At 42.2% G+C, this 26,438-nt stretch overlaps 1 protein-coding gene across 1 annotated transcript; it reads right to left on the bottom strand.

The window, feature by feature from the left end:
* On the bottom strand, window positions 1–25,608 carry YIPF7 (Yip1 domain family member 7). Its single transcript, XM_032789905.1, has 6 exons — window positions 25,523–25,608; window positions 22,546–22,662; window positions 12,243–12,409; window positions 9,862–10,007; window positions 4,644–4,825; window positions 1–1,227 (listed from the first exon to the last, which is right to left on the bottom strand). Exons 2-6 carry the CDS (start codon window positions 22,659–22,661, stop codon window positions 1,065–1,067), a joined length of 774 nt encoding a protein of 257 aa, XP_032645796.1. The 5' UTR covers window position 22,662; window positions 25,523–25,608; the 3' UTR covers window positions 1–1,064.
* Window positions 25,609–26,438: the final 830 nt, after the last annotated feature.

The raw sequence follows: 26,438 nt of genomic DNA, 5'->3' as shown, positions 1-26,438 counted from the left end.
TTGATTACAATTTAGTTTATTATGTTTATTATTCAGTTCTGCCTTTACAGTGTTGTTTCTCGAGCCTTTTTATGACTACATTCTTCAGTTTCTTTCACTAACACAGGATACTGCCTCTTAAAACGTTAAGCATACCCAGACATCTTTATTCCTGTCTGATGACTTGATACTCCCAATAGTACTTTTTGAAATATTTTATGCATTCTGTGCTCCAGCACTGTTACAAAAATGTTGGGTTGCTGTATTACTAACAGCAGTGAATAGATTTTTTTTCTGTATACAAAATGGGTGAGATTTGTACTTTGCTTGCACAAATGCAGTTCTGCCTTTCAGGAGACACATTTAGTAGTTACCTTTGCTTAGTGCAGTGTTTTTTCTGCAGTGACAGCAGGCAGTGGTTTAGTGGCAATTTTAGACTCTAGCATTACTGTACATTATGTACAGTACAACAAAACTTTGCAGAGACACATTTCTTAAAAAAAACCCCAAAAAACAGGATGACATTCCTAGTTTGCTTACTTTGTATTGTAATAACTTTGCTCTTGCTGTCCATCTTTGGCAATTCTTCAACATTATAAACAAAGGCCATTCAACCTCTTTAAAAAAAAAAAGGAAAGACTTTTTTTATATTCATGTAAAATGCCAAATTGAACATTACTTACATTAAAACAATTACTTGAAACTTTTCACTTGAGTTACTATGCCTATAAAATACTTCATTGTTATTGCATTTCACTTACCCCTTCCACAATATATATTATCCCCATCAAAACACTGCAAGTACACAATATCATTTTTTAAAATTACATTTTATTTTGCATATTTCCTCCCTAAGATGCCTTATTTTTACTAATATCTGAGCAAAATGTTTTTAAGGTTTGAGATTTTTAGAATGTCATTATTAAAGTTATCGTCCTGATTTTATTTCTTTATCCATGATCCATTAAGAAAATAAAAGGTAAATCACAATCTATTTTTGTTAATGGAATTTCATGTGAATCTAGGAGGATTAAAGTAAAAACACCCACAAACATAGAATATTATCAGGCTGCCACAAAGTACATTCAGAAAACAGTCAGAAGTGCAAAAAGACCATAAAGTAGAGCACAGGGATAAGCCACGAGAAGCTGCTGGCCTTCCATGGCTAATGCAGAGAGAAAAATTTTGGAAGCTGACAGACTGCACCATCCAATAATAATCAGAGCTAACGAGGTTCCAAGTATCCCCCTATGAAGCAAAAATAAAACAAAGAGAATCCACTGGTTAATATGTGCAGAATGAAGTCTTATCACAGTCTCGTTCATGTCTAAGATCTTGTTGTTAATAAGGCAGTAGTCACTGGTACAAACAAGGAATGACTTACGTAATAAAAGTCAAGGTTGAGCAGTGAATTAAAACAATAAAACATCAAGCAAAATTGATTGCTCCATTTCAGATGGAAACAACAGCTCCATCAATGGTATTACTTGGAAGACTAGCAAGCTTCCAACTACTTTGTCCAGGGCTATAAGCAAAACTGGGCTCTGAGCTTTTAAATTACAAAGTGAACAGAAATTCAGCTAAAATCAACATGCACAATATGTTATGATTTAAATGAGGCTATGCACATTTGCTCTTTTACCAAGACAGCCTGATGGTCTCTAGAGGCCATGTGTGGTAGGGAATACGAGCTTGAGAAAAGACAAAGTCTTGTATCACTCACTTGTGATCACTCACACTGGCTCTTACATCATTCCTTCTCTGCCCCATTGGCATAGAGCACACACTAGAGGTGTGTCAGGAGAATCATAGAATATCAGGGTTGGAAGGGACTTCAGGAGGTCATCTAGTCCAACCCCCTGCTCAAAGCAGGACCAATCCCAACTAAATCATGCCAGCCAGGGCTTTGTCAAGCCTGACCTTAGAAACCTCTAAGGAAGGAGATTCCACCACCTCCCTAGGTAACCCATTCCAGTGCTTCACCACCCTCTTGGTGAAAATGTTTTTCCTAATATCCAACCTAAACCTCCCCCACTGCAACTTGAGACCATTACTCCTTGTTCTGTCATCTGCTACCACTGAGAACAGTCTAGCTCCATCCTCTTTGAAACCCCCTTTCAGGTAGTTGAAAGCAGCAATCAAATCCCCCCTCATTCTTCTCTTCTGCAGACTAAACAACCCCAGTTCCCTTAGCCTCTCCTCATAAGTCATGTGCTCCAACACTCTAATCATTTTTGTTGCCCTCCGCTGGACTCTTTCCAATTTTTCCACATCCTTCTTGTAGTGTGGGGCAAGCAAACAGGACACAGTACCCCAGATGAGGCCTCACCAATCTCGAATAGAGGGGAATGATCACATCCCTTGATCTGCTGGCAGTGCTTCTACTTTTACAGCCCAAAATGCCATTAGCCTTCTAGGCAACAAGGGTACACTCTTAACTCATATCCAGCTTCTCATCCACTGTAACCCCTAGGTCCTTTTCTGCAGAACTGCTGCCTAGCCAGTCAGTCCCCAGCCTGTAGCAGCGTATGGGATTCTTCCATCCTAAGTGTAGGACTGTGCACTTGTCCTTGTTGAATCTCATCATATTTCTTTTGGCCTAATCCTCTAATTTGTCTAGGTCCCTCTGTATCCTAACCCTACCCGCCAGCATATCTACCACTCCTCCCAGTTTAGTGTCATCTGCAAACTTGCTCAGGGTGCGATCCTGCCATCCTCCAGACCATTAATGAAGATATTGAACAAAATCAGAAAGGATGTAGCAGGTGCATGCTGTGCAGTGGCAATTCCCATCTAGCATAATAGCACTTTGGGGGCATTGAGAAATTGGTGCAATTTAGAGCAGAACTGTGGCTGTTCTACTTTGGACTGGGAGCCAAACTGGCCACCCCGGCTGGCTCCAGGATTGATAGTGATGGAAAATGGCATGAAGTCACCTTTGCCCCAGTCAGCCAAGAGCTGCTTAGGTGCACTTAAAGATTCAGCTCTTAGTCTAACAGCACATTCCTGCTGAAATAAATGGTTTAGCACTAGTATGGCCCTGGTGCCAGTGGTGTCTATGAAGGCCAAATCCTCAGGCACCTTCCAGGAGCACAAAAGTCTCAAAATGCAAGGAAAATTGAAGGACTGGACAACAGAGCCTATTCAGGCAGGCTACATTTGTGTGCCATGGAGCCAAGCTCTAAGGTACAATTTGCACAGGAACATGGAAAGGGATTTGTGGAACATGGAAGGTTTTCAACTTCGGATCTGCACACAGCATGGACCTATTGACCAGAGCACAAAGATGGGGAATAATTGCTGACCACGTCTTGACACAACCTGTAGATGTGCCCAGTTGCTGCAAACTGAGCCCGAGGATTCCATTCTTCAGCCCCATACTCACTTGCCTTAGCACACAGCCCCAGTAAATGGGATATTCCCTCTGTTCAAGGATTTTGTCTAAAGAAGGGCTTCCAAGGGGGAGGGGAGAGATCAGCAAACTGCTTATTTAAATCTATTCTTATCAGACACTATTACCCCTAGAAAATGTACTCAGCTTGTGATTAGGCACAGTGCCATCTTAGATTGACATGAATAGCCCTGTGAAAAACTGAATTTTGTTTCACACATTTTTGCTTGAAAGTGTTGGCTATTTCTTTTGTGCCACTTTGCACCCTCCTTGTCCCAAATTTTAATTCATTCAAAGTTAAAATGAAATTGTTAATTTTGCATAAAAAAATATGAAAAAAGAATTTTCATGTTTATGAGCCTAACAGCTATCTTTGCTAAGAGAATGAGCTTGGTTTCAGTTACTGAATTCTCTCTTTGTATCTTATCTGGCCATTAGCTTAGGTAAATTTTCTGTGAAAAGAGACTAAACTAAAGCTGTTCATGAAATTTAAAATTAGAAATTGACAAAATGCTTCATTAAAATTTCAAACTTTGACCAAAGAACTCTGATTTTGATCAGCTCTATTTAAAAAACAAATAAACGTTTCCTTGAAAACTGCCAGTTGCCTTTAATAGCTTGCAGTTAGATGACCTCAGTATTTGTAGCATTTAAGGCATTTCCTGTTGTAAGTAAGAACACACAAGGGAACATTGCAGATACTGATGTAATCTTATCTATTTCTGATAAAACTGTCAAGTTTTAAGAGCTACCACTGTAAATATTTTTGGATTTCTAAAGACATGCTGTAAACCTACTAAAAGTCTATTACAAATGTATTGTATGTGCTTGGGGATTTTCTGAAGCAGATACCAGCACCCTGGTTGAAAGCTGAAACCTGGATTTGAACTACTACTGCTGTGGTTTTACAAAACAAAAAATCAGAGGCGGCCTCAGTTTTGAGCACAACTTTATTTTAAATAAAGATACTGTCGTTCCAAACTAGAACTATTTATCCAAATTCACCAGATTTTGTGGCTCATATAAAGTGGGACAGATCTCTGAGCTATTCTAGAACTAAAATTACACTCAAACTTTCTCTCTCACACACACACTTTGTCCATTTCCATCTGAAAATACTAACATTCTTTTTAGTTCCTTCACGTACTGATATTTTCCTTCCAATTTTTGGCAATATAAAGTGTCCTCTAGTCTTAGCATTAAATTTTTTGTATAATATTAGACTTAATTACAGTAATCCTTATGGGTTTTGCCATAATACTCTGATACTTACTGTAGTGAGAAGACGACTGCACAACTGGACAGGACCACCATGGGTAGCAGGCAGTAGCTCAGTACACTGGCAACACAGTCATATGAGACACCTGCTATGCTCATCAGGTTCAGTAAAGCATGTATTCCTAGGCACCCAACAGCACTGATGCCATATACATAGCCAAAGTGAACTTTTCCTGCCTGAAATATGAGTAAGTACAAAACAGCATACATGTACCATGAATCATGAAACACTGAGAGGAAACAAAATGAAAGCATGAGGTGTGATCCTCTTTCTGCTTATACAAGTTTTACACTGACTTCATTTATGCCATTTTATGTGTGATCAGAATCAAGGCCAGTATTTGGGGATTTTTTCTCCCCTCAAATAAAAATATCCCAAGATGAATGTTTCATTAATAATTTATATTTTAATTTGCATTGAATGAATAGAAATACAGGACCCAATTCTACATTTCTTTGTAGTAATCAAGCTCCAAGGAAGGACAGGAACTGGTTAGGGAGACTCAGGAAGGTGTTTGGAGTCGTAAGATAAAAATAACTAAATTAAACTTTAGGTTAAATATCAGGAAAATCTTGGGACTAGGAGATGTGAGGCTGTGGGTCTCCCAAGAAAAGTGGTCGAAGCTTCATCACTTGAGACATTTCATGCTAGATTGGTTAGTGGGGATGACCTACTATTTTTTTGTAATATGTATCATTGTTTTCTTAAAAATTACCAAGGCCACAATCTGTTTAGTAGATAGTAACACTTGTGATTTCCTTTGTGTATTAGGGACATCATGTACCCTTTCATTACAGCAGTTTGAATATTTCACAACGAAACACCAAACCTGGCAAGACTTGGAGTCTCTTTCCACTACAAACCCAAAACTCTGACCAGGCTCGATAAAAGTTTGTGAACCTTTGGGGAAAATATGTTGAATTTCAGGGTGAATTTATCCCTTCCTTTCCTTGGCTACCATGCAGGAGTCACAGTTTGCTTCTGAACCCAAACCTAGCATGTATAGCACAAAGTATTATGACTCCGCTGCTCCATGGTATATGTTCCCTGCCACATTAATCTTTCTAGTAACTATCAGCAAATCTTTTTTTTGCTACACTTAGCTGGAGAATCACTCACTCTTTTTCAGAATTTCTTTTTAGTCAATGTAATGCGTGTGAAAGGTACCTGGCCTGACAGCTCTGGAGACTTTTATCTTCTAATTTATCCAGAAAGCAACTACAATATAGGCAGCAGCCACAGCACAAATTTACTGACGCCGTTCCAACTCTAATTTAGATTAATCACTTCTAGATGTGAGAGAGTAGTTCAGTACCCATTCCCCATGAAATGTTCGGCCTCTCAAGCTGCTAACAAGTGGACTGAATGCTGGCTGTTGGGGTAGTATTGAGATTTTGACAACTGTTTTTTTAGGAAATAATTAGAGTTCTAGCCTGAAGTCATCAACTTTGCACCTCTGGCACAATGGAACTTCTTACCATAAGGGTAAAGCTTGTCTATGCAGGACGCAGAACTTTCTCAGAGGCCAGCTCAAGATTGTAGAACTAACTCCTCAAGGAACTAAGGGCCATCACGAACCATACCACCTTCCACTTCAAATGAAAGGCACATTTCTTTGACCTTGTTTTCTTTAACACAAACATACAGCAACATGAGTATACATTTTTAGATAGCTATAGATAGTAAAAAAATCACAAACAAGACATTCTATTGTACACACAATTCTCCCTCTGGAGAGAGGATGAGAGAACAAACAAACATATGAGTGATATTGGTCATTTTGCTTAACACATTACTGGCATGTGCTCAGATAATATGGTGATGAGCATGGTATAGGTACCTATATGGATTAGAATAGAAATTGCACTGACCTCATCACCATCATTTCCAATAGGCCAATCAACAGTCTTTAGATTAGATAGCAACAAGCTGCAGGCACCACTGATCTGTGCCAGATTTGAAACAGTGACCAAGAAGTGAAAAGCTCTATATCTCACTACAGTTGGAGGTGACAGACAGCAGAATCAGACCCAGGGGCCTTGAGTATCCACTGCTCTGCACCCTGCATACTCACATTTGTGAAGAGTGGGTATAAAATGCCACCAAATCAAACTTCTACATGCACTTACATAAGTGGTAGCATTTTCTACGCACCTTACACAGGTCTGAGAATACAGGATGAAAGGCAGTGGAGAATCCAGGCCCAATATTTTAATTTTATTTTTATTTTGTTCCTTCTGCAAGACTGAGTGTAGTAAATTTAACACATTCCAGTTCAAATTCTGCCAAACTAGTAGGCCCTGATTCTGATCTCATGTACACCGGGAGTATCCCCATTGAACTCAGGGGAGCTACACTTGTGCAAAAATGGTTTGAGAAGAAAATCAGGGCCATCATCTTCAGTTATATCCTCTTTTTTCCCTTCCTTTCTACTGCACCAGACATAAATTCTCTGTAAATCAAACAGTGCTCGAAGTGGAATTTTCATTTAGCTGCTAACCTCCCTTCTTTTGTCTCTCTCACAGTAATTTGTTAATCTTAGATTAAGCTTCCAAGTAGGGCTGTGTCAATTAAATACTCTGAAACAAACAATATAAAATATTAGTTGATTATTGTTGTTGCATCTGTCTGCAGTACAGCGTCTATCAGTTGATCCGTAGAAACTATTGCCCCAAACAATTGAAAAAGTTAAACCTATTAAAAAACCTGCAGTGACTCCAGAGGTAGTTGTTAGTAATCTGATGTAGCAACTAGAGTTTTAAAAATATGCATATATTTTAGGTTAATATTAAAGAGCTGTAATAGGAGGTTTGAGAAGAGGGAAGGTGCCCTAACCAATATCAGCATGGTATCTATTAGAATGGAGAAAGACACAGTATTCTACACTGGAGCCAGAGGTGTAATTTCCAGCTGGTGCAGATGTATCTGCGCTAATTCTGATCAAGCTATCGCACTAAAAATAGCAGTGTAGCCAGGATGGTGAGTTGGGCTAGTTCTTGGATAGGCTCGTACTTTGGACAGCTAGCTGCCTATGATACTGTAGCTACACTTCTACTTTTAGCACAGTAGCTCGATGTGAGCTAGTATGGGTATGTCTAATTGAACTGGAAATAACAATAGTCATTATTTATATTGAAGTTTGCATGTTCAAGGCACTGCACAAATATTCCTAGGATCTGTAAGATTCTTCTGATTCAGCAGTTTATCATAGAGGAAACAGAGAATTAGAGCCCTCACCCCGAATTAGAGTGCTCCATTGCTAGGGAAGCACTCCATTCCTCAAAATTGCCATGTGTTTCCACTCCCTTTCAGAGAAACAGTTGCCAACAACCAATGCAATGTTTTAGTAGCAATAGGGAGCCCCATTGTCTCTGATCAATAGTTGAATTAGGAGTCTTTGGTAGCTTCTGGTTCAGCTTTCCTGCTATCAAAAAGCTGTTAGTTGGTAGAGAGGGGTGAGGCAGGAGATGGAGACGGGGGGAAGATAAGAAAGAAGAGAAGATGTTTAAATACTGCCCATTTTTTATGCTTGCAAGGAAATCTGGAAAAAAAGTACTACCAACATTAATTGACAAGTAGCTGCACAAGGAGATATTTTAAAAAATTATTTCCTTCCCCACAATAATATTGACAGAGGTCCATTTTTCAATAGCAACAAAATGGAGGGTGTGTGTCATGCTGGAACATCTTCCTATTCTCATTCCAATTTCAATATTGCCAACCCCCACAGATCAAAAATCGTGAGTCAGAGTCTCAAAAATCATGAGACTGGACCAAAAAAGCATGCAATTTAAAAATAATAATCATAATCAAATCACATTTTTTCATCTGTCTTTTGACTTTAACTCTCCTCTATTCCTCTGCGAATGTGTGTGTGATAATTGCAGGTTGAAAAGCCAACGCTTAATGCACAGAAAATTGCATGCCTCTCTGGCTGCTCAGATATAGACTTCACTTACCCTTTCCTCACCCCTAAGATAAGGGAATTGCCAGCCATTTCCTGTTGATGCCTCCTGCTGCCCCATGACTTCTCTACCTGGGACCAAGCAGCACCACTTCTCTGACATCATCCTTCCCTTCCCACCTGCTGCCTAAGAACTCTTTCTCTGCTATAAGCCCACATAGGAAAGCAGGACTTGGTGGCAGGACAGGTCTGTATCCTTAGCTCCAAGCCTTTTACACACAACTTTGCCCAGCTCTGAAAATCATGGGATCAGAGGAGCTTCCCACATCATACCTCCTAAATCCTGTGACTTACGAACAATTTACAAGAATGGGCAATGCTGCCTTCCCCTGGCTGCTCAGAGGGACTCCTCATACCCACCACTGCCCCGAGGCTGGGGCAGCTACCATTTTATCCCCTCAATCTCCCACTCCATCACTGTCCTCTGCACCTCCCCCAGCCTCCCTCTTCCACACCTAATCCCCTGCTTTACCCTATTCCCTTGCAACTCCTAAGCCTCCTTCCTGTTTTCCCCAGTGCTCTGCTCCCTCTCACTCTCCCCATCCAACTTTCACAGTGTCTCTGCTGCTTCTCACAGTCCCTGTGTCTTGTTTAGCCCCTTGAACCACAAAGTGGCAGCCATTTTGCTTGTGGGGATAGCTTCAATCTCACTGGAAACAGGGGGAGGTGGCAGCCAAAATTGTTAGGAGAAGTCTGACTTCCACATGCAGATAGACTGTAGGGAAATGGTGGCCATCTTGCTTTTTTCAGCCCTTTGACAATAATAGGAGATGGTGCCATTTTGAATAAGGGGGAAATTGTGACTTGGCACCTTTCATCATGTTTTCATGAGACAGGTAAAAACACCCCAATATGGCTAGAGTCACATTAAAATGGCTAGAGTTGGCAGTACTGTAATGTAGGTCTTGACCCTGCAAACTGCTCCATGCGGTGAACTTCTTGTGAGTGGAGCCTCTTGAAACATACATTGTATAAAATCTCTCTATATATAGGCACATATGCCCAGAAAATATGCCCTGCTTTTATACTTTTATTGAAATCATTTTACTGTGTTACATCAAGGTGTAATTTTATATTTAAATACTGCATGTATAAGCTGTACAGCAAAGAGATGTTCTTATATCCACTCTCAATAGACACTGAAGCAAACATTTCATTTTGTACCTGCTCAGCATCTTCCAAAACTGCACACAGTTGTTATTTTATAGTTATGAACTTTACAATCTCATGACTTCTGCCTTATTATACCAGTAGCAGTGTAGCTCCAAGGGCCAGACAGAAAACCATAGGCCCAGTCAGGTCTGTCTCATTCATAATGCTGCCGTCCGCTGGTTTTATTGGGTTTAGAACTGTTAATGTTTTCTGCCATATGTGATCAAAATTAATCCCCAGTTCTGCAAAAGGAAAGTTCCATAATTATCCATGATTTTTAGAAGCTTTTATATACAAATCTACTAGATACCACAAGTCCAAAGTAACAAGATGAGCTGTTTTCTTCCCCCGCAAGGAAATAAGAATTCAGTAGAATGTATTCTGATTCCAGCTGCTCATACAATGTCTTTAGGACTGAATTCTGACTTCAAGCTGGGATGATTAATTTATTAAATTGAATCTTACGTGATGGACCAAAAATACTGACAACACTGTTCACGTGTTTGGTTTTCCTATTTTTACAATATATATGTTTCTAAAATCTTATTAACTGAGACCTCAAATAATATGCTGATCAGCAGTAAATGCAGAATTCAAGGCTTTTTAGAACATCGAGGACATCAGAGACACATGCTTTAATTGTGAAAATCTGACAAGAGAAGTGTCTTAATGCTGTACTGCTAGAGGCATTTAAAAACATGACACTTCGCTTCGAGGAAAAGCAAAAATAACATACGTAGGATTTTATGGGCTTTTTGCACTTGCAAAATTATTCCTATGGATCACTCAATGCTGGATGAAATCCTTCCCCATGGAAGTCAATGGGAGCTTTGTCATTGACGTCAGTGGGGCCAGGATTTCATCCTTAATCTCTGCATAAATATTCAAACTCTCAGGAGTAACTTTTTTCCTGTGATGCTCCAGTATGGGTTAGGGCAATATTGGAATTGGATAGCCAGCATTTGTGGGACCAACACCCAATTCAAAAAGCAGATGTCCATGTTTTGCACTCTGCCAGGCCATTTTTTTGAGAACATTGAGGCCAGATATTTTGCATGCATTGTCTATACTCTAATTATGTTACTGTAAATATACATTTTAACTGGAAATGGGCCTGACCCACATGCCAGATCTGAACACCTCTGGAACATTGTGGATCAAAACAGCCTTGTTGTAGGGTGAACTGCATGTGGTGCTTGCAGGTTTGGAACTTCTACATTCTATTTACAATAGGCACAACAATCTGGCTCTTATGGAAGTCAATGGTAAAAATCCCATTGACCTCAATGGTGCAGTATCCAGCTGAATTTGCCTAGAATTTACTTTGCTTCATTATGTTGAATCAGTGACAAATAAGTCCAATTTTACCCTTATCTATTTGTTATTCATAAAGCAGCAATATTTCTGTAAATAGAAAGAAATCTTCACCTGTTTGTTAGCTACAAGTATTAAGGCTTGAACATACCTTGCTTATAATAAACAGTACCTTTTTTACACTCTAATGGTCAACTAGCTGAAGGTATGCAGGATGCACAAACTTTCTCCAGTTTTCCACTGAAAGAAGCTGCCTTAAGTCTTTTTAACTAGTAAATTTATTACTAGGTATGCAAACTTTATTATAATACATGTTTATTAATTATAGGTACCCTCACATGATGTCTTATTGTGCGATATAAATACAGAGGGGGAAAATTGCTATGAAGCCTTAATACAAAATTTATTGTTATGCTGTCACCTAGTGGTAGTAAAGTATATGATCTATGTGCCATAAAAATGAATTAATACTTCTATTTTCTATGCAAATTGTGGCACTGCCCTTCCAATCATAAACATGTGAATATATTAGAAATACAAAATAACAAATCAACAGTAATTTTTTCTGATTTGACAGTCTAGGATTGATTGTTATTTCTTAAAATGCACAAGTAAGGATTTTGATTGTGTGTTGTCAACTAGCCAAGAGTTACAGTTCTTATACAACTGTACCAAGTGAATTTTTACAAAGTCTGGTTTTGAGACAAGGTATGTCAAAGCAAATGTAAATGAGGTGAGGTTTGGTTGGTTGTATTTATTTTGAAGAGGCTAGGGGATTTAATTTTACTTCCAGTTTAGGACAATATCTAATACCTGTTAATATGTGACTTGGATCTGGGCCCTGGTACAAATTCTGCCTGCATGTATGCAATGCAGGAACTTGGACACACGCTCCTATTTTCTCTTCTCTAAACCTGATCCTGATACCTAAAGGGTATTTGGAGTGTGCAAGAACTGCAGGATCCAGCTCCTGGCAGATGTCCATCCTGCAGGATTCAGAGATCTTGGCTGAAATGATGGAGAGGTACAGGCCAATATCAAGTCTAACTACTGGGGACGGTGGCTCTACTGGATATTAATGTTTCTCTAGTGACTTTCATGAGTTAGCAAAAAGAACCATATATGCAGCTGGTAACCACAAAGTTAATATTTTAATTCTTTACCTTCTAGCAAAGGAGGTTCTTCGTCAAAACTGTCAGCATAACTAGAGTGAGATAAAAACTCTGGATTGTACGTTGGCTGCAAAATCTGGCCTATGTAACTTTGAGAAGATGAAAGCATTTGTAGAGGAACAAAAGCACCAGGTTGAGGCGACTCCTGTCCCTGGCACCTACAACAATAAGTACAGTTAGACATCTGGGTAAGTAGTCAGTCAAACAGGCAACTTGTGACAATCAGCCTCACAATAATCCAAAACTGTCCACTGCTGTATTTCCTTTGTGATCAGACTACCAGCTCCCTCCCTACCCAAATACCCTGCACTCCTTCCTCTTTCATTGTGTCTTTCACCCAGCACACTGAATAAGGAAGGGGTCCCCAGGATAAAATTATCTTCAATTTCATGATTACAAATGATCATAATACAGGAACACACTAGGTCATTTAAGGTTGCAGGACTACCCTGAGGTTTTTCTTTTCTTTTCTTTTTTTTAATTTGCAGCCTCAATGACACCCTCAAGTTATTTATCTATTTTTAATGGAATATATTATATATATATATATATATAAAAAAAAAATTAAAAAAAAATTCCCCTCTCACCCCTATGGGTGGTATGTGTCTTCCTCAACCTCGGGTCCTCTACCAGAGGCCTGGGAGTTTGAGGGTTCTGCGCAGTATCTTAGCTGTAGGCTGTTCCTAGACACTGCACTCTTCTGGGACAAGAGAGCTCTGGATGTATGTTTCCTGGGATCTGTTGGAGCCACTCACCCAGTTAGGAGTTTCACAGCCCCGAGTGCTCCTACCACCACTGGGACCACTTTGGCCTTCACTTTCCACATCCTCTCTTTAGTTCCTCTTTCAGGCCCCTGTCTTCTCCAGGCTTCTCATGATCCATTCTCCTGATGTTGCTGTCACTGGCACTGCTATATCTATCACACCGCTGTCTTCTGGTCCTTGTCTATTACCACGATGTCTGGTTGATTGGCCAGTACCTGCCTGTCCGTCTGGATCTGGAAGTCCCACAGAATCTTAGCCCTGCTATTCTCCAACACCTTCTGTGGAATCTCCCATCTGGTCTTGGGAGGTCTAGCCCATACGCTGTGCAGATGTTCCTGTTACACAATGCCAGCCACTTGGTTGTGCCGTTCAGTGTATGCTGTTCCTGCCTGCATCTTACATCCCTGCCACTATGTGTTGGACTGTCTCTGAGGCCTCTCTGCACAGTCTGCACCTTGGGTCCTCTCTAGTGTGGTAGACCCCTGCTTCAATGGATCTGGTGCTCAGTGCCTGTTCCTGTGCTGCTATTGATCAGTGCCTCAGTGCTGTCTTTTAGTCCAGCCTTCCAGCCACTGGTAGGATTCCCAATGTCAGCACCTCAGCTATCTGTCGATGGGTACATCCCATGCAGGGTCTTGTCTTGCCATGGCACTTCTTCTGCTTGGTCTTCATTCCTCCCATGTCTCTGCTGGCCTCAGGCATTCTCTCAGCAGCTCAATCTTTGGGGGCCATCATTACTGATGTACTCCTGGATGTTCCGGGTTTCATCCAGGACAGTGGCTTTGACGCTCACCAAGCCCCGCCCGCCTCTCTTTCCGGCTGGCTATACAGTTCTCTGGGTGTTGGACTTGGGTGGAAACCTCCGTGCATTGTGAGGAGCTTCCGGGTCTTCACATCGGCAGCCTCCATGTCCTCCTTTGGCCAGCTCACTATACCGGCAGGGTATCTGATGACCTGGCAGGGCGTATCTGTTGATGGCATGGATCTTGTTCTTCCCACTGAGCTGGCTCTTCAGGACCTGTCTTTATCCTTTGGTGATACTTTTGGATGTTGCTGTCTTCCTTGCCTCCTCATCGTGGTTTCCATGTGACTGTGGGACGCCAATTGGTACTTGTAGGCTGGTCTGTATGTCTGCTATGTGGCCGGCGCTGGCGTAGTTCCACCCCATCAGTCTTGACTACCTTCCCTCTCTTCACTACCCATCCGGCCACTTCCCAGTCCGAATGACATCCCGATATCCTCACTGTAGATCCGCGTCACGTGGAATTAGCGAGTCCGATGTCGTCGTTCATTCTTAGCATAAGAGCTTGATGTCATCCATGTAGAGGAGGTGGCTGATGGTAGTTCCACTCCTGAACCTGTACCCGTATCCAGTCCTTGTGATTATCTGGCTGAGGGGTTAAGCCTATGCAGAACAGCAGCCGGGGACAGTGCATCACCTTGGTATAAAAAATGCCCACTTGATGGCCACTATGTGCAAGCTGCCTATGAGTTGACTTCCTCAACCTCGTGTTGTCTCTCCATAGGCCCCATGGAGTTTGAGGAAGGTCCTTTAGCAGTCCTCTTGACTTTGTATAGCACTGCCAGACTTTCTGGACAGATCCAGCGTCTGATGCATTGAGTCCTGGGATCTTAGTGAGTCAGCCCCAGGTCCTACTACCACTGGAGTCTTGGGGCCTTCACTTTATCTACATCCTTCTAGTTCCTCTTTCAGCCCTGGTACTTTCTCCAGTTCTCATATTCCTTCTTCCTGATGTTGCTGTCACTTGGCCACTGCTATATCTATCACCACCGCTGTCTTCTGCTCTTGTCTATTACCACGATGTCTGGTTGATTGGCCAGTACCTGCCTGTCCGTCTGGATCTGGAAGTCCCACAGAATCTTAGCCCTGCTATCTCCACAACCTTCTGCGGAATCTCCCATCTGGTCTTGGGAGGGTCTAGCCCATACGCTGTGCAGATGTTCCTGTACACAATGCCAGCCACTTGGTTGTGCCGTTCAGTGTATGCTGTTCCTGCCTGCATCTTACATCCTGCCACTATGTGTTGGACTGTCTCTGAGGCCTCTCTGCACAGTCTGCACCTTGGGTCCTCTCTAGTGTGGTAGACCCCTGCTTCAATGGATCTGGTGCTCAGTGCCTGTTCCTGTGCTGCTATGATCAGTGCCTCAGTGCTGTCTTTTAGTCCAGCCCTTTCCAGCCACTGGGTAGGATTTCCCAATGTCAGCCACCTCAGCTATCTGTCCCATGGTACATCCCATGAAGGGTCTTGTCTTGCCATGGCACTTCTTTTCTGCTTGGTCTTCCTCCCATGTCTGCTGCTGCCTCAGGCATTCTCTCAGCAGCTCATCTTTGGGGGCCATCTTACTGATGTACTCCTGGATGTTCCGGGTTTCATCCAGGATAGTGGCCTTGACGCTCACCAAGCCCCGCCCGCCTTCCCCGGTCCGGCTGGTATACAGTCTCTGGGTTGGGACTTGGGGTGGAAACCTTCCGTGCATTGTGAGGAGCTTCCGGGTTTCACATCGGCAGCCTCCATGTCCTCCTTTGGCCAGCTCACTACTAACCGCAGGGTATCTGATGACCGGCAGGGCGTATATCCGTTGATGGCGTGGCAACAGCAGGGGGTCCCTTGGGCAAAAAGACCCCCTAATCTTCGTTCTTCCCAACTGAGCTGGCTCTTTCAGGACCTGTTCTTATCCTTTGGCTGATACTTGGATGTTGCTGTCTCTCCAGATTGCCTCCTCATCGTGGTTTCCATGTGACTGTGGGATGCCAAGGTACTTGTAGCTGGTCTGTATGTCTGCTATGTGGCCCGCTGGTAGTTCCACCCCATCAGTCTTGACTACCTGGATGGACTCTTCACTACCATCCGGCCACACTTATGCTCCAGTCCGAAGCTGACCATCCCGAATATCCAACATCACTGTAGATCCGCTGTCAGGTTGATTAGAGTCTGATGTCTCGTTCATTCTTAGCATACAGACTCTTGATGTCATCCATGTAGAGGAGGTGGCTGATGGTGTTCCCCACTCCTGAACCTGTACCCGTATGCCAGTCCTTGTGATTATCTGGCTGAGGGGGTTAAGCCTATGCATGAACAGCAGCGGGGACAGTGCATCACCTTGGTATATGCCGCACTTGATGGCCACTTGTGCAAGATGCCTTGAGTTGACTTCTAGTGTTGTCTTCCATAGTCCATTGAGTTCTTGAGGAAGCCCTTAGTGTCCTGTTGGACTTTGTATAGCGCCAGACATTCATCCACCGTTGAGTCACCCAACCAGGCTGTTCCAGATAGGGAGTCCTTGGGCACAATAGACCCCTAACGCTTCAGCTGCCTACCTCAAATCAAGCGTACACGAACTAGGAGAGTCATGCCGGCTCGGACGTCGCCCGGATTAACAAGGTCCGCGCCAGATGTTGGAGATAAGTGGCTACTGGACGATCAAACCATTGTACCCACCCTGGAAAAATGAGGTTGGAGGATAAGATCAAGGCGACTCCGGAGAGAAGTTAGTCAGCTGTGGAACTACAGAAGGGTGTAGAGATTAAGGATAAGACTCGGCTACTGGAAAAATAACAAGGGCCTGACTCCATCTGAAGCCCTAGAGACTGCTAAACAAAGGCTCACAGCACTGGCTACCAGACTAAGGAGATACACTAGAGAAGCAGAGGCCAAAAAAGTAAATGCCCCTGTTTCCAAAGAACCATCCAAGGTGTACTCCCAACTGCAGTGCAACAACACACATAACAGCAGAGCCACCAGCAGCAGAAACTGAACAGTACTGGAAGAACATATGGGAGAAAGAGAAGACTCATAACACCAGTGCAAAAGTGGCTGCAGGACCTGAGAACAGAGCACAGCAATCTCCCAGAAACAGAAACCAGTCACCATCACAGTAGAAGACATCCAGCAGCGGGTCAAGAACATGAAGAGCTGGACAGCACCTGGACCAGACATGATCCACACCTACTGGCTAAAGAAACTAGCAGTGCATGAACGCCTAGCAGCACAGATGAACCAGCTGCTAGCAGCAGGCTCCCACCCAAACTGGCTAACACAAGGAAGGACAGTGCTGATCATGAAAGACCCTGCAAGGGACAGAACCGCCAACTACCGGCCAATAACCTGCCTCCCCACACATGGAAAAGTCCTATCAGGCATCATAGCTGCCAAGCTACAGGACCACATGGGCCAGTACATGAGCACAGCTCAGAAGGGCATTGGGAAACAACACCAGAGGCTCAAAACACCAGTTGCTCATAGATAGAGCAGTCGCCCAAGACTCAAGGTCTAGACAGACCAATCTGAGCACAGCCTGGATTGACTACAGGAAAGCCTACGACTCAATGCCGCACACGTGGATCTGTGAATGTCTGGCGCTATACAAAGTCAACAGGACACTAAGGACCTTCCTCAAGAACTCAATGGGACTATGGAAGACAACACTGGAAGTCAACTCAAGGCAGCTTGCACAAGTGGCCATCAAGTGCGGCATATACCAAGGTGATGCACTGTCCCCGCTGCTGTTCTGCATAGGCTTAAACCCCCTCAGCCAGATAATCACAAGGACTGGATACGGGTACAGGTTCAGGAGTGGAACTACCATCAGCCACCTCCTCTACATGGATGACATCAAGCTGTATGCTAAGAATGAACGAGACATCGACTCGCTAATCCACCTGACGCGGATCTACAGTGAGGATATCGGGATGTCATTCGGACTGGAGAAGTGTGGCCGGATGGTAGTGAAGAGAGGGAAGGTAGTCAAGACTGATGGGGTGGAACTACCAGCGGGCCACATAGCAGACATACAGACCAGCTACAAGTACCTTGGCATCCCACAGTCACATGGAAACCACGATGAGGAGGCAAGGAAGACAGCAACATCCAAGTATCACCAAAGGATAAGACAGGTCCTGAAGAGCCAGCTCAGTGGGAAGAACAAGATCCACGCCATCAACAGATACGCCCTGCCGGTCATCAGATACCCTGCCGGTATAGTGAGCTGGCCAAAGGAGGACATGGAGGCTGCCGATGTGAAAACCCGGAAGCTCCTCACAATGCACGGAGGTTTCCACCCCAAGTCCAACACCCAGAGACTGTATACCAGCCGGAAAGAAGGCGGGCGGGGCTTGGTGAGCGTCAAAGCCACTGTCCTGGATGAAACCCGGAACATCCAGGAGTACATCAGTAAGATGGCCCCAAAGATGAGCTGCTGAGAGAATGCCTGAGGCAGCAGCAGACATGGGAGGAAGACCAAGCAGAAGAAGTGCCATGGCAAGACAAGACCCTGCATGGGATGTACCATCGACAGATAGCTGAGGTGGCTGACATTGGGAAATCCTACCAGTGGCTGGAAAGGGCTGGACTAAAAGACAGCACTGAGGCACTGATCATAGCAGCACAGGAACAGGCACTGAGCACCAGATCCATTGAAGCAGGGTCTACCACACTAGAGAGGACCCAAGGTGCAGACTGTGCAGAGAGAGCCTCAGAGACAGTCCAACACATAGTGGCAGGATGTAAGATGCAGGCAGGAACAGCATACACTGAACGGCACAACCAAGTGGCTGGCATTGTGTACAGGAACATCTGCACAGCGTATGGGCTAGACCCTCCCAAGACCAGATGGGAGATTCCACAGAAGGTTGTGGAGAATAGCAGGGCTAAGATTCTGTGGGACTTCCAGATCCAGACGGACAGGCAGGTACTGGCCAATCAACCAGACATCGTGGTAATAGACAAGGACCAGAAGACAGCGGTGGTGATAGATATAGCAGTGCCAAGTGACAGCAACATCAGGAAGAAGGAATATGAGAAGCTGGAGAAGTACCAGGGCCTGAAAGAGGAACTAGAGAGGATGTGGAAAGTGAAGGCCAAAGTGGTCCCAGTGGTGGTAGGAGCACTCGGGGCTGTGACTCCTAAGCTGGGTGAGTGGCTCCAACAGATCCCAGGAACAACATCAGAGCTCTCTGTCCAGAAGAGTACAGTGCTAGGAACAGTTAAGATACTATGCAGAACCCTCAAACTCCCAGGCCTCTTGTAGAGGACCCGAGGTTGAGGAAGACACATACCACCCATAGGGGTGAGAGGGGAATTTTTTTATATATATATATTATATCTGAATGTATGTTTTTCTTAAACACCTGTAAAAAGTTCTAAAAATGTGTGATTAAAAATCTGTCTTAATATCATGAGGCCCAATTATTTCCTAACTATTATTATATAGTGTATTTGTATTCCTGTAATGCCTAGAGGCCCCAGCCATGACTAAGCCCTCATTGGACTTAGCACTGCACGTGTATATAGTAAAACAGCCCCAGAGACTTTATACTCTAGATAGTGAAAACAGATAAAAGGTGGGGAAAATCCATGTTGCTGATGTGGCATGAGGTACAGAAAGAATAAAGTGATGAGCTCAAGGTCACCCAGAGTTGGAAGCTGATCACAAATCCACTGATCCCCAGTCTTAACCCACAAACCATTCTTATTCCCTGTGATTTTCAACATGGAGGGGGCCTGATCCTTGGATCACTTGTGCAGACTGAGAGAATTAATTGTTTCCCTGGAATCATTCAATTTAGCTGCAATAGTGTTGGGGACATGCAGCTGGGAAAATGATTGGCTGAAGACAGCAGGGAAAGGGATTGTGGGGTGTGTTTCCCATAGGCAGTGGTGGCTAGGGGATTCCAAAGCAGCTGTGCTGTCAGGGAGCCCAAAGGGAATCGGGGAGAGTGGTTAACCTGGCTTTTAGTAGATCACCTTGCCTCTACAAACTCTCTGATTAAGGGGGGGCATGGGCACAAATCTCATCGGCTATGACAACATAGCCTCTGTCTTCACAAACAAAGTCAGCACCCAGACTGCTACACTGGGACTGACCAGCCCTCTGTGGAGAAAGAAGTGGTTTGGAACTATTTAGAAAAACTAGATGAGCAGAAATCCATGGGGCCGGATGCGCTGCATCCGAGGGTGCTAAAGGAGTTGATGCATGTGATTGCAGAGCCATTTGCCATTATCATTAAAAAATCATGGTGATTGGGGGAGGTTCCAAATTACTGGAAAAAGGCTAATATAGTGCCCATCTTTAAAAAAGGGAAGGAGGAGGATTGGGGAACTACAGGCCAGTCAGTCTCACCTCAGTCCCTGGAAAAATCATGGAGCAAGTCCTCAAGGAATCAATTCTGAAGTACTTAGAGGAGAGGAAAGTGATCAGGAATAGTCAGCATGGATTCACCAAGGGCAAGTCATGCCTGACTAACCTAATTGCCTTTTAGGAGGAGATAACTGGGTCTGTGGATGAGGGGAAAGCAGTGGACATGTTATTCCTTGACCTTATCAAAGCTTTTGATCCGGTCTCCCACAGTATTCTTGCTGGCAAGTTAAAGAAGTATGGGTTGGATGAATGGACTATAATGTGGACAGAAAGCTGGATAGATCATTGGGCTTAACAGATAGTGAGCAATAGCTCCATGTTTAGTTGGCAGCCGGAATCAAGCGGAGTGCCCCAAGGGTCAGTCTTGGGGCCAGTTTTGTTCAATATCTTCATTAATGATCTGGAGGATGGTGTGGACTGCACCCTCAGAAGATTTGCAGATGACACTAAACTGGGAGAATGATAGATATTGCTGAGGGTAGGATAATACAGAGGGACCTAGACAAATTAGGATTGGCCAAAAAAACCTGATGAAGTTCAACAACACAATGCAGAGTCCTGCACTGAGGAGGAAGAATCCATGCAGTGCTACATGACTAGGGACGACTGCTAGGCAGCAGTTCTGCAGAAAAGACCTAGGGGTTACAGTGGACGAGTAAGCTGGATATTAGTCAGTGTACCCTTGTTGCCAAGAAGGCTGACGGCATTCTGGGATGTATAAGCAGGCATTCAGATGAGGACGTTGATCATTCTTCTCTATTTGACATTGTGAGCTAATCTGGATACTGTTGTCCAGTTTTGGGTCCCACACTATAAGATGATGTGGAAAAATTGGAAAGAGTCCAGCAGAGGCCAACAAAATATTAGCAGGCTGAAATACATGATTTATTGAGAGAGAGGTAAGGTTTGTTTTAGTCTGCAGAAGAAAGAAGAGGAGGGGATTTGATAGCTGCTTTCAACTACCTGATAGGGGGTCCAAAGAGATGGATCTAGATTGTTCTCAATGGTAGCAAATGACTGAACAAGAGAATGTCTCAAGTTGCAGTGGGGGATGTTAGGTTGGATATTAGAAAACTTTTCACTAGAGGGTGGTGAAGCACTGGAATGCGTACCTAGGGAGAGTGAAATCTCCTTCCTTAGAGGTTTTAAGGTCAGCTTGGACAAAGCCCTGGCGTGTATGATTCATTGGGGATTGGTCCTGCTTTGACAGGGGGTTGGACAAAATAACCTCGAGTCTCTTCCAAACCTGTAATTCTATTCTATGAACATATTTTGGAAAACTTGATGATAGAAGAAGAGTCTGGAGGCTCATCAGAGGCTTCTCTGTGTTTCTATTGCTATTGCATCATTTGGCTGTCAATAAAACCTAAATTGCCATGAACATTTTGACATCATTTTGGAATTAGACTTGACTTTGTTCTGAATGAAAACCCCTTTTCAAAAAAAAATTAATAATTTCTCTTTCAGGGTGTCGTAGCTTTCCTACTCCAACTTGAACTATGCGTTCATAACCTAAGAAGTTAGCATGAACCCCTCTAAGCTTTATACCAGCTCAAGTTGACTCGCTGCCACCAGCCAAAATTCCAGGTTTGGCTCCTCTGGTCTCCCCAAACCCTTCCCTGGAACCCCGACTCAGAAGCCCTGAGTCTTACCCAAAGGAAATAACCCACTTCCCTTCCCTCTCTCTCCCACCCGACTTTCTCTCTGGGCTAACCTGAGAGACTGATGCAATCTCTTTACATCACACCACCAAGAAGCATGTCTTCCTCTATTCCACAAAGAGACAAACCCAAATACAAGGAAACAAAGATTCTCTCTCTCTTCCCCTTCCACCAATTCCCTGGTGTGCAGAAGCTTTACCCTCCATAGATCTAACACAAAGAGAATTCCCTCCCTTGTTCCTTTGCTACCCAGAGAGAAAAACTCAACAAGTCTTAAAAGAGAGCTTTTATATAAAAAAGAAAGAAAAACACATGACATATGATCTCTGCATTAAGTTGACAATACACGGGCTACTACTTACAAGAAAAATATGAATAACCAGCCTTATTCAAAAAGAGATACAATTCTAAACATTCCAGCAAACACACACATGTAAATACAAAAAAACCAATAACAGCCTATTTGTTTTCTACCTTTGTAACTTAAAACTTTGAAACTGAAGATTAGACACTTACAGATGGAAAAGATCCCCTCTCATAGCTGAGAGCCAGACAAAGACACAGACCCAAAAAATTCTCTCCCCTGAGCTTTGAAAAAATCCAGTTTCCTGATTGATCCTCTGGTCAGGTGTTTGGTTCTCTTTGTTAACCCTTTACAGGTGAAAGAAACATTAACCCTTAGCTATCTATTTATGACAATGGGGTACTTACTTTTGGCTTCCATAAAAAATTTTATGGGCCCCTGAATCACTATAACCTTGATCTTGAATATCAGTGGCATAGTTAGACTGGTAAAAGTCTGATTCAGATTGCTCAAAGTTTGACATTCTGGGGAAAAAAAGATTGATAATATTGATGAAATAATGTTCATTAAAGTAAATCTTTTTTTTTTAAAGTACTAAATAGAAATAACTCTAGTGCCTAAAACTTAGAGATGTAGTTTCTCTGGGTGAACTAACATTAATTTGAAGTGACAGAAATAAATTGAATTTGAGCTCACTTTTGGTATCACCGCAGAAATAATTTCTTACCTGCCAGCTCTCATGTCTACTAGTGTGTATTACTTTCAAAACTTAAGGAGATGAAAAAAATTACTAATTCTGAAGAAATCTCATATGACTGCCTGCCTGGCAGTAATATCAAAAGTAACTCAGTAATTAGTCATCTTCATAAGCAACATCTCAGTCAACATTGGTTTAGAAAGATTCATTTTCCTATTTTAAAACAAAAATGATGGCCATGTCTGAGACTCAATGAGATGAGCTATTACTTTTTTTAAAAAAAACAAGTGGTTTGGGAATTGAAGACAATAACTCATTGACTTTAAGGCCAGAAGGGATCATCACGATAATCTAGTCTGACCTCTTGCATATCTCAGGCCATAGAACCTGACCCCCATACACATTCCTGTAGCGGGCCCAGAACCTGTGGCTGAATTAGTGAAGTCCTCAAATCTTATTTTAAAGACTTCAAGTTACAGAGAATCTGCCATTTACTCTAGTTCAAACTAGCAAGTGACCCACACCCCTTGCTGCTGAGGAAGGCAAACCCCCCCAGTGTCTTTTACAATCTGATCTGGGGGAGAATTCCTTCCTGATCCCAAATATGGTGATCATTTAGACCCTGAGCATGTGGGTAAGACAGCTGGGAAAGAATTCTCTGTAGTAACTCAGAGTCCTCCCCATCTACTATCACATCTCCAGTGGCTGGAGATGTGATATTTGCTAATAGTTCATGGATGGGCCATATGCCAATATAGGCAATCTCATCATACCACCCCTTCCATAAACTTATCAAGCTCAGTCTTAAAAGAAATTAGTTTTTTACCCCTACTGCTCCCTTTGGAAGGTCTTTGTCTAATTTCTAGCCTTAACTTATATATAACTATACAAACTGAACATCAATAACTATTTTCTAAGTATCGCTTGTTTTAATATACTGCATAAGTATCATAAAATAATGGTCTGCTTAAAATTGGGAAATGGAAATGTTACAGAACTTGGTTATATGATTTCTATATATCAATATTCCAATTGGAGTATTGAAATTGGAGGACATGTATTTTAAGTGGTGATCTAAAAAGGGATGAAATATTGTATAATTTGAGTAATAAACTAGATATACAAAACCAATTCTCATTTACACTGGTTTTACATTAATTCCCCTACCAGCCCCTGCAGTTGTGGCACAGGCCAAGCAGAGGACAGCAGACTCCCTGGGACAGTTTGTTTGAGAAAGATTTTTTACATCACCCAGGAAGGGGAATACCTAGGGTGACCCACCCAAAGGGCTGAGTCATGGGCTGAAGTTCTTGGAGTGAGAGGGGCAGCAGGATGAGAGGACGATGAGAGAGACACAGGCGGAGGAGGATGTGGCAGCTGGAAGAGCTAATCCTAAGGATCATCAGGAGGAGGCACAACTAGCAGTGAGCTGACCCTATGATAGGGGCCATGTTTTATTTGTTCTGTAAAGTGTCATGCATGTTTATGGCATTATAGAAATAAATAAAATATTCTACACACTGTATACATCTTGCATTAGTAAGTCAGTTGCACTCTCAAATTTGACTGAGGTGCCTCTCCCACTCAAATTACAAGTAACTATGGTCCAATATACTGGTTCCAAACCTGTACTCTTACTCACATTTGTAATCCTATTTTCTTTAATGGGCCCACCACAAGATTAAAGACTGAGTCTCTTTTGTACAATTAATACAAATATGCTGATATCCCATGACTGGCAAAGATGTTGACCCTTGTGCAGCCTCCCAAAATCGTGCAGTTCCTGCTCAGAAGAACTGCTTTAGTTCGTGTGCATGCAGGGACTTAGGCAATGCAGAGCCAGTGAGTGAGCAGAGTTTGCCCCAAATATGTAAATGAATGTACTCATTTGGCAAGCAGTGTAGAAAAAGCCAGAATTTAAAAGGTTAAACTCTTAAAAATATTTATAGAAGTTAAGCAGCCTGACTCATAACCATGACCATGTCTGATTTGTTTGACTTCTTACTGGATTTTAATATTTGATTTAGGATTTGTATTATTTTCTGCATTCCTCACCTTGCCCTGCTTTCTGCTGTCATCCCACATTCCTGATTCAAAATATGCTTTTCACCTAGATTACTGTACAATTGGTGCCTAGCCTTTCCATGTATCAAGAACATCCTGCTCACAGAAAAGCTCTTTGCCTAAACAACTTATTAAAGTTAAAAATATCAGTAATTCCTTGGGGTGCACATGAACTGTGTATTCAAAAGTTGCATATTATATCACATAATCAGACTAATCTGCTAGAACCTGATCCCTTCACTTATCAGAAATGTTTAAAGTAACAATCACATCATATATCCATGTTTTCTTAACAATAAACAAATCATAGGTTTCCCTAATTTAGGAAAAACTGATTTATGTTTGCAAAATTGAGAAACATTTTTTATTAGAAATCTGACACTAGTTCTGAGTTATGCACAATAAAAATTAGGAACTCGAGTATAATAAAATCTTAAAACACAATCTAAATCTTTTAAAATTTAATTTCTAGCACATCTTATGCAGAGATGCTTTTCATATTGCTCTAATGTGTGAAATAACTTTACAAGCCATTATTTTTCAAAGTATACTAAAATCCATGTATTACAGAAGGTGTAAACTCAATTTCTTAAACAATTTGGAAATAAATATGGGTAACATACCTCTCAATATATAAGTAAAAAATCCTCCTGTATACTGAACTTACATGTTGGAAAAACAACTATGATATCCTGTTGCATTAACAGAGATGAACTTGTGCTATTTATAATGTTCTAAATTTGTCCTTTGAACAGATGCAAATGATTGAAAAGAACCTGTCAGTATCATGGACAACATTTAATACCACATGCAAGAGTTGACTAACAATACTAAGCAATCATTGGGGAAAAAAAAAGTTCTAGGATTTTAAAACCCAATTTTAACTTAGATTGTAAAATCTTTGGGGGTAAAGTCTGTTTTTTTACTACATGATTATATAAAACGCAGTAAAATGAAGTCTTCAGCTAAGCCTCTAGGTGCTACTATAATAGTAATAATATATACCATGCATATAACTTTCATTAATGCTGCATAAATGAATATACATATGGATGTGTGTTCTATAATCTGGGTTGCTACAAAACTTCTAGTATGGTAAGGATTCACAAATAGGGTACTTAAGCAATCCCCAAAGATAACTCTCAATTGGCATGCATTTTAGCACCAGATATTTAGTCAATCATAACAATCTCTGCCTTTCTTGAACCATTTACCTGATCGTGTCTTGATGAGCACTCGGGCTGATTAAGGAACAGGGCATTAAAATGGGATGTATTACTGGGTCATTAATCTATGCCTCAGGTGCATTTTAAACTATTCAAGGTTAAAGGCCATATTACTTCAATTTCACAAGAGGTGTATTAATGGTCCATTAATACATGCCCTACAGTGCTTTAAAACAAGCATAATATAGGTGCCATTTCATTTAAAAAAAAATACTGACATATTACACTTTCACTGCATATATGTCTCCCAAAAATAGTTGAGAGAAGAAGGATAGGAGAAAGTAGGAGAAAAATATAATAGTTTCAGCTAATT

Source organism: Chelonoidis abingdonii, chromosome 5 (assembly GCF_003597395.2).
Source record: "Chelonoidis abingdonii isolate Lonesome George chromosome 5, CheloAbing_2.0, whole genome shotgun sequence".
Lineage (NCBI taxonomy): Eukaryota > Metazoa > Chordata > Testudines > Testudinidae > Chelonoidis > Chelonoidis abingdonii.
Note: the sequence above shows the minus strand (reverse complement) of the source record. Positions and strands in the feature narration are given on the sequence as shown.